Source organism: Siniperca chuatsi, linkage group LG1 (genome assembly GCF_020085105.1).
Source record: "Siniperca chuatsi isolate FFG_IHB_CAS linkage group LG1, ASM2008510v1, whole genome shotgun sequence".
NCBI classification, from domain to species: domain Eukaryota; kingdom Metazoa; phylum Chordata; class Actinopteri; order Centrarchiformes; family Sinipercidae; genus Siniperca; species Siniperca chuatsi.
The window spans coordinates 18,313,950-18,326,617 of NC_058042.1; the positions used below are offsets into that span (position 1 = coordinate 18,313,950).

General features: G+C 38.9%; 1 protein-coding gene across 4 annotated transcripts in view; it reads left to right on the forward strand.

Annotated features, from left to right (window-relative positions):
* Positions 1-12,668, forward strand: part of znf280d (zinc finger protein 280D) — a 15,069-nt gene continuing 2,401 nt past the window's right edge. The window contains exons 1-17 of one of the 4 annotated variants that reach the window (XM_044191854.1): positions 1-172; positions 3,250-3,374; positions 3,735-3,940; positions 4,029-4,128; positions 4,285-4,509; positions 4,613-4,687; positions 4,825-4,931; positions 5,274-5,461; positions 8,644-8,801; positions 8,900-9,000; positions 9,087-9,233; positions 9,705-9,839; positions 9,957-10,186; positions 11,654-11,794; positions 11,900-11,968; positions 12,076-12,191; positions 12,285-12,309. In XM_044191854.1, the coding sequence (XP_044047789.1) occupies positions 3,257-3,374; positions 3,735-3,940; positions 4,029-4,128; positions 4,285-4,509; positions 4,613-4,687; positions 4,825-4,931; positions 5,274-5,461; positions 8,644-8,801; positions 8,900-9,000; positions 9,087-9,233; positions 9,705-9,839; positions 9,957-10,186; positions 11,654-11,794; positions 11,900-11,968; positions 12,076-12,191; positions 12,285-12,309 (2,141 nt within the window). In that variant the 5' untranslated portion in view covers positions 1-172; positions 3,250-3,256. Of the gene's footprint in view, positions 173-257; positions 277-3,249; positions 3,375-3,734; positions 3,941-4,028; positions 4,129-4,284; positions 4,510-4,612; positions 4,688-4,824; positions 4,932-5,273; positions 5,462-8,643; positions 8,802-8,899; positions 9,001-9,086; positions 9,234-9,704; positions 9,840-9,956; positions 10,187-11,653; positions 11,795-11,899; positions 11,969-12,075; positions 12,192-12,284; positions 12,310-12,668 lie in introns of those variants that run through there. The other 3 variants (XM_044191836.1, XM_044191825.1, XM_044191846.1) reach the window with 3 other exon arrangements.

Below are 12,668 nucleotides of genomic sequence, written 5' to 3' on the forward strand. Positions count from 1 at the left end.
TCCAGACTGTCCCGAGCATTTCCGCCGCCTTGGGCCAGGGGTGCCGTTTCCCCCTCCTGCGTGAGGTGGACTCGCGTTATCTGAGCTCTGTCGTCTTCAGGTTAAGGACTGTGCTGAAGTTGGTATCTAGACACGGCTCTGCCTGGAAGCCTAGAGGCTGGGTGCGAGAGAGGTAGGCTGAAACGCAAACCCTGTACACCAAACTCTTGAGTGCAGTCTTTGTCCCAACATCCACCTCCCAAATAATGTGAACATGCTAACGGAGCCTAGCTAATGGTATGGTGCGCTGATCGATAAACGATAACTCTTGCAATGTTACGATAGGATGCATTTGAGAGAAAATGTGTTCAAGTCCTAAAAAGCCTATTTTATACATACTTTCTATCCCGTCGCAGACTGCATCAGTTGAAGAGCAGGAACATTGAAAATCATAAACGTTAGCTAGTTAGCATTAGCTACTTTGCTGTTACCTTGCTGAAAAGGACCGAGAAGCTAATAACAATACATCGGTGGTAAATCAGAGCTAGCCACGCTAACATTGCATCTGCTAATGTTAACTAGTGGTAGCTGATCTGGTGACTGTTCAGAGTTTTGGAGGAAGCTAATAGTTATGTTTTCATTTAATTAATTGAATTTTTAATACAGTTAGGATTTGACTGAAGGGAACCGTGTTAAGCTCAAAACTAAAACAACATCTTAACATTCTCAGATCATTTCACCAAATTCTACTTTATCGATTGAAAACGGCTTGTGCCTGTCACACATTAGCAAACAAGAATATATGAATAATGACAACTTTTGATAGTGTGTTAGAATTGAGTTTGTATCTTCTTTATTTGGGCAGAGGTTTAACAGCTGCATAGGCAATTTCTATAGCAACCAGTACTGTCGCCATCTTGGACGGCAGTTGAAAAGCTTTGTTCTAATAATAGGCCCTAATTATTCCTGATCTAGTCAAAGTAACAACCATAAATATTGCTGTCACATTCAGTTTCTTATAAAACCATTTGCATATATTGTTCTAATGGCTTTGGTTGGCGGTTTTAAAGAAGTCCCAGTTGCAAAAATAAACGTATTCTATATTATGCCAATGCTTTTAAAGGTACAGTGTGTAAGATTTAGTGGCCTCTAGCAGTGCAATTGCAGTTTGCATCACCCTCCCCTTCCAAGGGTGTAGGAGAAACTATGGTGGCGAAACTCACGAAAAATGTGAGCGGCCCTATCTAGAGCCTGCGTTTGGTTTGTCCATCCTGTGCTACTGGAGAAACATGGCGGTGAAATGTTGCTCTGTTTCTCCTTGATATGTAAATAAGCAACTGTTTGCTAAAACAAGGCCAAAACAACTTTACAAGGTCTGTGTTGTGTTTATAGCTTGTTGCGTTGCCGCCAAGTGGTTAAAAAATCAATTATTGCAAGTTTACAGGTCACTCATATTTCTTTTATTGACAATGGAACAAATGAGTACATGTAACGTGAGAGTTGTTGCTCGTAGTAATGAACCCACAGATAATTATTGCCCAACTGTGCAGTCCTAATCCGCTCTACGGAGCTTTTTGTGTCTTTCAGCTCATTGTTTTGGTTGTACCGTTCACAAATTCCACTATCACCAACATCAGTTCCAGCAGCAATAGGCAGCTTTTTTCAGCAAGATAGACCGATTATCTGCCATTTTCAGACAATCGGCATCGGCCGATGCCTGCGCTCAGGAGTAGAGCTGGGTATCGCCACTGATTTCCCGATTCGATTCCAATTCACAAGGTTTCCATTCAATTTCCAATTCAATTCACTATCGATTCAGTTAGGGATATTTCAGTAACAATACCAATTTTGCTTGGATATGAAAGAGATTCTCAGAGAACTAATGCTATAAATTGACAAGGAGCCCTCTAACCTGGTGCATTATTAAAAATATTAATGTTTACATTAAGAATTTACCCTTTAAATCACCTATGACAGAGCTGATATCTCCGCTCAGATGCCCCAGTGTTTCCCCAACCATTATATTATAAATAGATATACAGAAATTAAGAAAAAGTTCAAGTATTGCATTTCTAAATGTTGTGGTCAAAGATAGAGGTCAGTGGTTAGTCAGGTGAGCCCGGGAACCTGTATACCTGAAGGGCAGATTTTCACTCTACCCCCAAACGTCCCTGTTGCATGTAAGTTAGCATAATATGTATATGAATATTAGTGTCATTCACGTTTTAATACCTCGTGGTTATGTATCAACATTTATAGGCACTGTTTGTGAACTTCCTACGTTCGGCGCATTATATGATGTTTTTAGCTCAGAGAAAGAGAATCAAGCTAGCAGCGGTTTCTCCCGTCCTAAATGACAGCAAATCTAATCTAAAACCGTTACTGGCAAGCGTTAAATATATGTTATAATGTATATGCAGTCGAATGATGTCACTTCTGACATACTGTACACCGCTCTCCCTTAAATACCAGTCACGTTCTGAAATCTACAGCATAACCCAAAGTATTTTTCTATTTCATTAATTAATACAAATTTCATCTAAAACAACATGTTACTGGCTAAGATAACCATGCATATTGATGTGTATAGATTGTAATGTGCATGGAATAATGGAGGTACACAGGACTTTTCTTTGTGTTGATACTGGCACTATATATGGGCCATTGGCCATCCCGCTCTAAAAGTATCGCCATTGGCCCTTGGAAAACCCATTTCTGTCGACCACTTCACGTAAGCGTAGCCCGTGGTTAAGTGACACATTGGACCTGACTAAGAAAATTGGTAGCCGCAGATTCTGTGCAAACCACTTGCCAATGCTAGTGAGAAGAAATATTTGATTTTGCATGATGGTTCAGGCTGCTATAATAACCAGGTTATTGCAGTGCATACAGGGGCCAACAAGTGAGTTTGTGGTTGTTGCTGGTGAAAAATCAAATGTTTATCATCCTACCCACGAAACAGTAACTTGTGGAGTTTAGTTAACATTTGATTTTTCACCAGCAACAACCACAAACTCACCTGTTGGCCGCGGTGTTTTGTATTTTAAAACCACACTGTGTTTTAGTGAATCGTTGGAATTTGCAAAACATGTTTTGTTTTGTTTGGGCAGGAAATTAGTTCCATACTGATGCCACAGAAGTAACTTTGTGATATAAATAATTTGCTTGTAGCATATATTTGAACATTGCTTTGCAGAAGTAGTATCTAAGAGGTGTTTAAAATGCTACAGGAAGTAATGTTCAGGTTGGCTAAACATTTTTCTGTTGCAGGTCCACAATGTCTGAACTTTTTATGGAATGTGTAGAGGAGGAGCTGGAGCCGTGGCAGAAACAAGTTCCAGAAGTTCACTTGATAGATGATGATGACGATGAACCCATCTTTGTTGGAGTGCTCTGTATGTCACCGCACATTTTTAAATATGTTAATGTTAAACACCTAATTTTGTTGATGTTTAAGCTCCAGTCACAAATTATTGCGTAATCATACTATGGCATGTGTAGTTCAGAATCACCCTCTGCTGTTTAATACTTAGTATTAAACAATTTAATATTAGCTCAGTATTGACAGTTTAGAATCAAATTGATATTTATTATAGTTGTTATTTTTAAAATAAATACTTCATGTTTGTTTTGTTTGCTTATCTTCCAGCATGTTGCACATAATCTCTGCTAAGAGTTTGTTTAAGTTTACTTACATGTAAAAACAAAATATCCTGTTGAAGTGCTTATTTTGGCCCTTTTGTATGTTCTCACAGCTAATAACCAAAAGGATGGTAAACCTAACCCTCCACCTCCTCAAAGAAATAGTACTGGGAAAGAAGAAATAAAGCGTCCTGCTCCTCCGCCTGCCATTGGCTCCTCGCCAATAATGCTGCCGTTGAGTATTGCGGGAAATGCAGTGAATACTGCACCACCCAATCTGACAACGGTGACTCCACAGCCTGTCATCATCAATAACCAGGTATTGTTGGTGCTACAATTGTTTTTGTAAATAATGTGCAATAAGAACAAATATCTGTTTAGTGTGGATTTGTTTTTGTTTTTTTCAGGGCTTTATCGTCACTTCTCCACAATTAGCAAACAACAGTGAGTTTATTGCATCTCTCGGGGCCCAGTACCCCCCTGGGACTTCATTTACGATCGTACCAGGTAAACCTGAGTATAATACACATCTGAGGAGGAAATTTTCTTTCCCCTCTCATCAGTGATTTTGTGATGGAATAGAAAAGCTTCATAAAAGGCTTTTGTAGTTTAAAATTTGTAATGCCAAGTTTGTCTTAAGAGTTTGTTTGTTCTGTCTTTCAGCTGGTCAGCAGCATATTTTTCAGCACGTCACTCCAGCCACAGTAATACCTGGTGCTGTCCACAGGCCTCAGGTGCAACAAATAAGCAACAACATTGTGACGTTGTCTAACGTCCAGAGCCCTGCTGTGTATTCAACGCAGTCTAATCAGCTGCAACCCAACCGGTCCAACTCACTATCTCTTCAGACCTTTTCTGTGCCTGTAAAGGCCAATAGCAATAACAGGGGTAACTTTCTAAATGTAATGTTTTAACCTTACTTTACCAAACTTGCAGATCATTCAGCTCGCAGTAACTAAAATTTAAATATATTTTCTTGGATTTCATACAGATCAAATCTTACTCAAACGAGGACTGCAACCACAGCAAACAGACAGCGTAGCAAAAAGAGCCAAGCTTGATTTGGGTAAGTTTCTATCACTAGAGGCATTTTAATGACACTGTCTTGTAATCTCATCAGTGTAAACAAACCCAAAGCCTAATCTTAGTTCCTCCTTTGTTTTAATAGTTTGTTAATTGTAACATCTAACTGGTTTTCTGTAGGGCCGACAAAAGTAATAGTCCCAGTGGAAAATGGGATCTTAAAGAAAAAGTGCCCAAAGTGTCAAGAAGAATTTCTTACACAGGAGGCCCTGAGATGTCACATGATGGTGAGTAAAAACCTTGTGGAATCCTCTCCATGAGTGGAAATTAACACAAATATGTGGTAGATAAGTATCCACCAAAAAATTATATTATCAGAACCATGTCTTTTTCCAAACAATATATTTTCTAGCTGGTCTTACCTGTTAGACGGGATTGATTAAAGAATTCCCCCCAAAAGTTTTTTGTTGTTTATTTACGCCTGTAATGACATCAACTTCATCAATTTGTTTGTCTTTTTTGCCTAGTTTTTTTCTCTCCTATATTAATTTTTTTACCACATACAAGCATTCAGACATACATTCTTTAAAATGCATAAAAATTAGTAGATGTGTTTGCATTTATTTCAGAGCTGCTCTGCAAACAAGGAAAGTACAGCTCCGTCAGCCCCTGACATTAGTGCAAACAAGCGCATCATGCTGGTCTCAGATTTCTACTACGGCCAGTTTGAGGGAGATGGGAACAAGAAGGAGGCGCAGAAGACCAACACCACTTTCAAGTGTCAGAGCTGTTTAAAAGTTCTCAAGAACAATATCAGGTATGATAATGTGTTTTCTTTCCCTCAGTAGAATAATAGGGTAATAATCCATTTCTTTTCATATGTTATGGTTTTAACTTGCTAAATATACTGTCAGCAGAAAAGATAAAACACAACAAGGGTACAATACAGCTCTGTTAGTTGTGTCCCAAGCCCCGCCTCCCCTTCACCTGTCCTCTCACTGTTGCTGCACTCCTTCTGGCATCCCAGTACCTGACTGCTGATTCAAGGGCCCCCCCTGGGCTCAAAAAGCTGCCTTCTTCAACTTAACGGCTTCTTGATTTTCTACCACAACAACACGACTGTTGACCCTCAGATTTAGGAGAAGCAGTGTGGATTTCATCCTGCAAGTATACTACAAGCTTCATGGAAGTTTGTCCAACCAGTCTGCATGTGTTTTTATAGGGGCCTACAGTAGACCTGAGTACTCAATTAATCGATTAGTCAACCTACCGAAAATTAATCTTCAACTAGTTTCATGATCAATTAATTCCGGATAAAATGCCCAAATTCTTCGTCTCCAATGTGAGGATTTGCTGCTTTTCTCTTGTTTTATATCATTGTAATCTGAATATCTTTGGGTGTTAGAGTGTTGGTTGAATGAATAATTGAAAATGTTCCCTTGGACTCTGGGAAACTGTGTTAGGCATTTTCACAGTTTTTTTTGTTTGTTTTTGTTGATAATTTATGGAGTAAACAATTAATTGAGAAGATGATCCACAGATTAATCGATAATGAAAGTAACAGTTTGTTGCAGCCCTAGCCCACAGTAGATTTGAACCATCCAAACTATGTATAGCCTGAGTAAGGCTGTTTCTCTGCATGGGTCAAGCACGTTCTCTGTGTCGGTTGGGCTCCATCATCCATGTTGATTGGCCACCGCAGCACCTTGCTGGATGGTGTCCTGGTGTCCAGATGAAAGTTTTTTGCCGGGCAACCCTGTGTTCTTTGTTTGTTTGTTTTTTTCGGTTGTTTTTTTTTGCCAGAGCCCTCTGCGTTTGCACCCCTGCTGCACCACCGGACTAGCCTCATTCAAATGAATGAGGAGGCTGTTTTTTTTTTTTTTTTTCATGCAGGGCTGAAGTCTGTCTGAACACGGCCACACCTCTGAATCTGAAGCTGTGGTACTCTGAACATACACAGACAGTGGATTGTCCCCATTGGTTAGGGAGTGAGTTGCTCACTCCAGTGGAGGAGTTCACGTATCTCTGGGTCTTGTTCCCGAGTGAGATGGAGCGTGTGATTGACAGGCGGATCATTGCGTCGTTGTGGCGATACAGGCAGTGTATTGGACTGTCATGAAGTTGAAGCTGTTTGTGAGGGTTGGAGCATTGAACCTTTGGGTAGTGACAGCAATAATAAGATCGCAGGAAACTGAAAGTAATAATGTTCATTCTCTAAGCATTTGAATGAATTAATTAATAACAGGGGACAGTTAACATGGATTTAAATCTATTATGATGATTCATTGTTTGTGTATATTTGTATAAAACTGCTGTAAATTGAACCAATGAGTTGTTTTAAACCCAACATTGTGAAGAAATTATTTTCCAACATGGAGTCTCCTGTCAAAAACAGTCTACATACAGTAATTAATATGCTCTCAAAATGCAGACTGTGACTCAAAGGACTTGCAGAAAAGATATCTCTCCAGTGCCAATAAAGAAAGCATGGACGTCTTCCTTGGCCCTCACTGCAGGTTTCGTCTCAGATGGATGACCGTATCAGACTGTTTTCCCTCATGGGCCTAAACATGAAAAATGACTGCTAGTTTAGGTGCCATAAGAACTGCTCCTTTTGATTAAATAACTTTACTTTGGAACATTGCAAAAAAAAAAGCTTCTGTAAGCTGCTTTTAATGGGAAAACACATTTGTACTGCAACCGCACTCTCACAGTTGAGGTCATAGTTCATCCACATAAAAAATTCTATTAGGGGAGCTGAGGCAGCAGAATGTGAAGGCTGAAAAATGGGCCGTGGCTCGTCAGGGCAGCAATGGCAGGTAGCTGTGGAGGTGCTGGGTGCAGCCGCGGAGCACTACATCATTAGGCAAAACAAAAATCTTTGCGTAATTGCTGATATTATAACGGCCATTATACATGCTTAGAAAGTGAGGTGCAAGGAGAGCACTTCATTTGTCTTTAAGGCCTTTGGGACTTGGACCATAACTGCTGCATGTACACAGGCCATGAATATAAAAAAGGTTTCCCCACTACTTGACATTGGTTTTGCTTTAATACGTCTGTTTTATTAAAAATGGAAATATTCCTCAAATCACAATATTCCTTGACACTTTTTTGTTTTGTTTTTTTAAATTAACGGATGAAAGGGGTGTATATGGCTGGCACACTGTGCAGAGAGAGAGAAGTGGAAGGGTCAACTTTTGCCCTCAGAACAGCTTAATTCTCTTGAATTACTTTCATACAAGTTTTTGGACTCTGGGATATTATTGAGGAAGGACAGCTTCAAGTTCTTAAGGGACGATGGACTTAAAATCACACACTGCGCTCCATTAACTTACAACAATGTTGCAAATTACCGGTTTGATGTTACAATCTGGTGAATCAAGAGGCTTTGTGAATTTAATGCTGCAACTAGCGATTTCACTATCGATTAGTCTGCAGGTTATTTTCTCGATTAATTGAACAATTGATCAATGAAATGTCAACAAAAAAGTGACAAAATGAGAGCCCAGTGTGGCATCTTCAAATTGATAGTCTTGTCTGATCAGCAGTCTAAAACCCAAAGATATACAATTCACCAGTCATCATATGTGGCAAAGAAAAGCAGCAAATCCTCATATTTTAGAAGCTGAAGCCATTTTTATATTAAAAATGATTGAATCGGTTATCAAAATTGTTTCAGATTAATTTTATGTAGATTGACATGAATTATTAATCGACTAATATGATTTAATCAAGTTAATGTAACCACTATGGAACTTTTTTAATGTCTTATTTACAGGAATGGTTTTTGTGAAGGTGTTTGCACCCAATCCTAAAAAATTGGGATCGGGTGCAGAGCAGTTTTTGGACTGAATGGCTCTTCCACCATTACAGACCCCCATATTTAACCATTAGAAGCTAAAGGGACAAGCAGGCTGATCATTCATCGCTTCCTTATTATTACAGGGTTAAGTGACATTTCTGTGCTGTGCTGTGTCTGTCTACCCTCTCTTGCAGGTTCATGAACCATATGAAGCACCACCTGGAGTTGGAAAAGCAGAACAGTGAGAGCTGGGAAAGCCACACAACTTGCCAGCATTGCTACAGACAGTACATGACTCCATTCCAGCTGCAGTGCCACATCGAGAGCGCTCACAGCCCAATCGAATCCTCAAGTAAGTGACATAATTGTCTACACAGCTCAATCTGACATGACAATTTGGTCAAACAATGAGTGGCCATTTGTAATTTTTTATTTTTTTTCCTTTTTCAGCCAATTGCAAGATATGTGAGCTGGCGTTTGAGTCAGAGCAAGTTCTCCTGGAACACATGAAAGACAACCACAAGCCCGGGGAAATGCCTTATGTCTGCCAGGTCTGTCACTTTTTACTAAGTTGTGGTTTGGTTTAATGTTTCAAGGAAAACACTGATACTGAAATTCTGTTTTACTGATTCCACAGGTCTGCAATTACAGGTCTTCTTTCTTCTCAGATGTGGAGACACATTTCCGAAGTGTCCATGAAAACACAAAAGACCTGCTCTGTCCCTTCTGTCTCAAAGTTAATAGAAGTAGTCACATATACATGCAGCACTACATGAAACACCAGGTACATTGCTTCATTTCATCTAGTCTAGCTAGTAAAGCATTTTTTAGAAGTTTGGAGTAATGACTGACACAGAGAAATGTGTTTTAACAGTTTACTGATTCTGTGAATTCTAAAGATCGTAAAAAGTATATTTGTAAGAGTTTGAACTCACTTTTGGTCTGTACTATTAGCTCCAACTCCATGGTTGGATTGATTTTGTTGTCTACCGAGCACCTTACTGTAATACATAAAAGGCTGACAATAAAACCTGCTTCTCTTCACCTGCCCTAAAGGAGCAATAAACATGGTAGAGCTGCAACCAAAAAAATTAATTGCTGTTCTATTAATAGCAATGAAAGTAGTTTCTTTCATTCTCATATTCTTTCAGTGAATCCAAATGAAACATCTCAGCAATTAGCCTCTAGTCGCACCACTTATTAATCACGTTTTTTAAAATTTTATTTCTACACTGTGGTGTTTTTTCTATTTCAGAAAAAAGGGATCCATCGCTGTGGAAAATGCAGACTGAATTTCCTCACCTACAAGGAGAAAGTGGAGCACAGGACTCATGTCCACAAGACTTTCAGAAAACCTAAAGCCCTGGAGGGCCTTCCTCCGGGAACAAAGGTCTTTCCTCTGTCATAAAAAGACAACATTTATTTTAGATTCTTTTTTATGTTTTAACCACTCTTAAATTAAAACAAATTTAATTAAGCATCAATGCATATTGTGTTCTCTTTCCAGGTGACCATTCGAGCCTCCCTCACAGGAAAGACACCCACTTTGCCGATCTCCCCTGACCGATCTGGCTTCATTGTCAGTCCAGAAACACAAAGTTTCAATCAGCAAACCAAACCTCCAGTCAGTGTATCTAAGTCTAAATCAAACGTCTCTGGCGTGGGAAAAGCCAAGACTCAGAGCAAGAAGCAAGCTGTCCGCACTACCAAGCACAATCTGGCGCTGAAGAATCTCAGGTTGTTACTTTTTCACACAGCAGTCGGAGGCACTACAGCAATAACTAATTACATTTTTATTAAACAAAACAGAATTGTTTGCTGTTCCAGACTGATAATCTGCGCAGCAATTAAAAATCAACTAAGGGTCAAATTTTTGTTATTAGAAGGTTTTAGCAATTAGGGTGGTAACTTCTTTTCGTTGGAAAAGAACATGGACATGCTTCATAAATTGTGCATCTTAAAGGGGAACTCCACCGATTTTACGCATCAAGGTCTGCTTACGATCTTGGGAAGTACTACAGCATATGTGAAAAAAAAGTTGTATAAAGCCTTTGGTGACTCCAGAGGGAGCTAAATGAAGTCTGATAAATTGCCTATGATGTCACTTGAGTCAGAGTTGGTGCTGAAGACAACAAGTTTGAAAAGGGAAAAATAATCTGGGGGTGTGGAGTTAGACATAAGTGAAGTTACCGGACATCAGTAGCTTGCTCCTCATCTCTGCTTGAGGCTAGCGGCTCGATGCTACATTAGCCGCTATTAGCATAACACACTTCACACACAATCTCCAAATGAACTGCATTTGAGTTGCATTGTGGGTAATGTAGATGCCAGATTTTGACAAGGAAGAAGAATGTGTGGAATAAAAAAGATGATCTCTCTGGTTGTGCTGCATCATTTCTGATGATTTATTTTAAACTATCCAACAATGTTATAGAAGTGCAATGCTAAATCGGTGGAGTGCTCTTTTGAGAAGCAGTCAACACAGATGAAGTTGCTCTTGATGGGTAAGCATTTAATGCCAGTTGAACTTTTTCAAAATGGGTGTATTGTATGAATGACTATCTGCACTGTGATCTTTAGTAATGCCGAGATCCTGACCCCTTTAATAATCTGTAGTCCTCGGCATGTCCAGATTTGGGCCCCTCTGAATCATTCAGGATCCCCCATCCCACCCTGGCCACTAATATAGAGCCCCGCCCTCTGGATATTCATGAAAGGATGGGAGCAAATTAATAGACGTTATAAAAGCCTAGCAACACACAAAGTAGCTAATTGTGTTTTCAATTAATTTTCCAGACACTCTTCATTAGGCTGGCTAAAAATAACATGGTGTATAGCAGAGAGAGTAGGATTTTTTTCTTTAAAAAAACTTCAGTGTGATATTTGGCTAATTTGGCTCAGTAATCAAAAACTTTATGCTGGCTTTAGTCCATCATGTGGGCTTTCAAGCAGAGGAGACGTACGATAATGTAATGGTGTAAAAGTTCAGACTAGTGGAATAAAATTAGGAACCTTCTTCTCAGCAGACAATTAACAAAGGTAATTGGTTGTAGGTTTGTGCATCTGTTATAATCCACCAACTTTGTAGTATCTTAAAATCTGACTTGATTCATGAAGAGAAATTCTTTTTGATGTTTAAATATCAGTCTCCTAAGCGTATATTGAAATAGTGTTTTTTTTGTGCTCTTTTTCTTCAATTTTCAGAGTCAATGGAGGACGTTACACGTGCATCGAGTGCAACTCACAAGTTGACAACTTCTTTTCTCATTTCCCAATGCTTTCAAATTGCGGTGCGTGCAAATATCGAACAAGTTGCAAAGTTTCCATTGGGAATCATATGATAAGGTGAGTAAACAATTTGAATTGAATTAATATTTGTGGCACATTGTTTTAGGCCCACTGTATTTATCTGACAAATCTTATGATGAATCTTTCTTTGGCCTTTGTTAGATTTCACAGTACCATAACCAAAAACAGATTTTTGAAAATGGATCATAAGAAAAATTCATCAGCATTAAAGTAAGTATGCTTGATAAATTATATTTTGCACAACATTAAATACAGAGTGTTTTCTGTAAACAGCTAAGACAGAAGATTGATTTTATTTATTTATTTTTTTCCCCCAGATTAACTCTGGTGTGTCTCAACTGTGACCTCCTCGTGGACTCATCAGGTGGTGACCTGATGACCAAACATTTAACTGACAGACCAAATCACATATGCAAAGTCATTCAGGAGAAAGGTATGTCGTTTTTCTATTATTACCACCTGAGTCATGGGTCGTACTTAGTGTTACAAGTTTCTTGAAAAGGTTGTCTCTTGTTTTTTAACCCAGCAGATATGAAAGCCAAAGATCGAGTGTGAGTAGAAACTACTACCCACATTACATTCTGTCATCTATCTGTTTAATCTGTTATAAATGATATTATATTGACAATGTAGAAGTCCAAAGAACATTATTTAATTCGTAAAGTATACAAATCTGCTCTGTAAATCGCATGTTCTGTGTTCTTTGAGAAAAAAAATCAAGAACCAAAAAGGAGGGGAAAAAAGAGTGTGTGTGTGTGTGTATATATATAATGGCTGTCTTTGCATTAATCAGTTTGAACACTTCTAGTTCCTTATTTAGGTAGATGGAGAACCTGTTATATACAGCCAATGAAATCATTTCATTTTAAACCATTTGCATTAAGCAGAAACATCAGCGTTGTAGACAGTC